Genomic DNA, 1,398 nt, shown 5'->3' with positions numbered 1-1,398 from the left:
CTCACAGGACTAACAGGACCAATAAATAAAGAAATGTCGATTATTTTCTTAATTAATTGTCTTTTTTTCTCGCAATATAATCAAAAAGAACCGATAAGTATTGATAAGAGTACTAGGACTATTAGTGTCTGTTTTAAGATGCTACTATGAAGTGTTTTTAAAGAAGAACAAATGTTATATTGCAGTAAAATGTAAAACCGTCATCATCTCGCTGCCTCCAGCTACTTTGTTTCTGGACTTTATGTTCCTGTGTCCAGGCTGCTGGCAAGTTCACACCTTTAATAACGGACTAAACTTAGCATCCCATCTGTCTCCGTGTTCACAGAGAAGTAGTGAATATATTTCAAACAAAGAGAGTTCAATGTGTTCCTTTAACAAAACCAAGTCTGAGCTGAAAATCTTCACCAGCTTCAGAGACAAAGTAACATTCAAGTCAAGTTTGATCTTTATGTTTATTTGTTGGTCCAACTACAACAAAGTCTGCAGTCACGCTAGCAGCTCTGTGAGGCTGCACACTGCACATTTAATATCTGTAAATCTATCAAATCATTATTGTTATCAATCTCAAATATTCAACAGCATTATTGCATATTTTTCTCATATTGTGTAGCCTTACTGAAGGCTAACATTGGATGCTAACATGCTCACAATGCTTACATGCAGATGATTAGCAGGTATACATTGTCAACCATGTTCAGAATGCTAACATTAGCTAGTTAGCAGCAGCTAGAAGCTGTTGAACTCACCAGTTTCTGTTCCTGCAGTCAAAAGCTGCCACACCGTTTGAGTCTGGAGTCCATTTAATACCTGAGAGACACAGAGTCAGTACATTGATGTATATTATACATCTATTTATCTAGTACTGATGATATTAATACCTACAGTCTACCTGGAGACACACAGAGATGCAACATCTACCAAACAGAAACTTTCAACAAATATTAATAAGAAATAAACGGTCAGGTTTGATTTTGATTCCTCGTGATCATAACAAATTAAATCACATCTTAATTATCTTGTAATCATGAACTCGTTGTTTTCAGGTGACGAGGAAACATGAGCAGGTTGACGGAAATACATAAATACTTCTCCAGCGTTTCATAGATATAAATTTTTTTTTAATCGCCAAAATTACACCATTTATCACAGCCACAACATGTGAAAACAGGCATTGTTGTTGGATTTTCTCTTTCTGACGGTCCTTGAAAAACAAGTCATTAAATTTCAGTTGGACATTTACCACCAAAACTCCAGCTCTGTTGGAGATAAAGCTGAGACTAAAGCTCAGACTAAAGCTCAGACAGAAGCTTAAACTGAAACTCAGACTGAATGTTAGACTAAAGTTCAGACTAAAGCTCAGACTGAATGTTAGACTAAAGCTCAGACTGAATGTTAGAC

At 36.0% G+C, this 1,398-nt stretch overlaps 1 protein-coding gene across 1 annotated transcript in view; it reads right to left on the bottom strand.

Annotated features, from left to right (window-relative positions):
* The window catches only part of LOC116400632 (voltage-dependent calcium channel subunit alpha-2/delta-4-like), a gene marked incomplete at both ends in the record, with an annotated part of 12,874 nt that overhangs the window by 9,901 nt on the left and 1,575 nt on the right, over positions 1-1,398 (bottom strand). Inside the window, one exon of the mRNA XM_031878557.1 lies at positions 747-807. Within this exon, the coding sequence (XP_031734417.1) occupies positions 747-807 (61 nt within the window). The remainder of the gene's footprint in view (positions 1-746; positions 808-1,398) is intronic.

This window comes from Anarrhichthys ocellatus, unplaced genomic scaffold (assembly GCF_004355925.1).
Source record: "Anarrhichthys ocellatus isolate YVR2014 unplaced genomic scaffold, GSC_Weel_1.0 scaffold186, whole genome shotgun sequence".
In the NCBI taxonomy this organism is placed as follows: Eukaryota; Metazoa; Chordata; class Actinopteri; order Perciformes; family Anarhichadidae; genus Anarrhichthys; species Anarrhichthys ocellatus.
The sequence above is the reverse complement of the archived record's forward strand: the minus strand, read 5'-3'. Positions and strand labels throughout refer to the sequence as shown.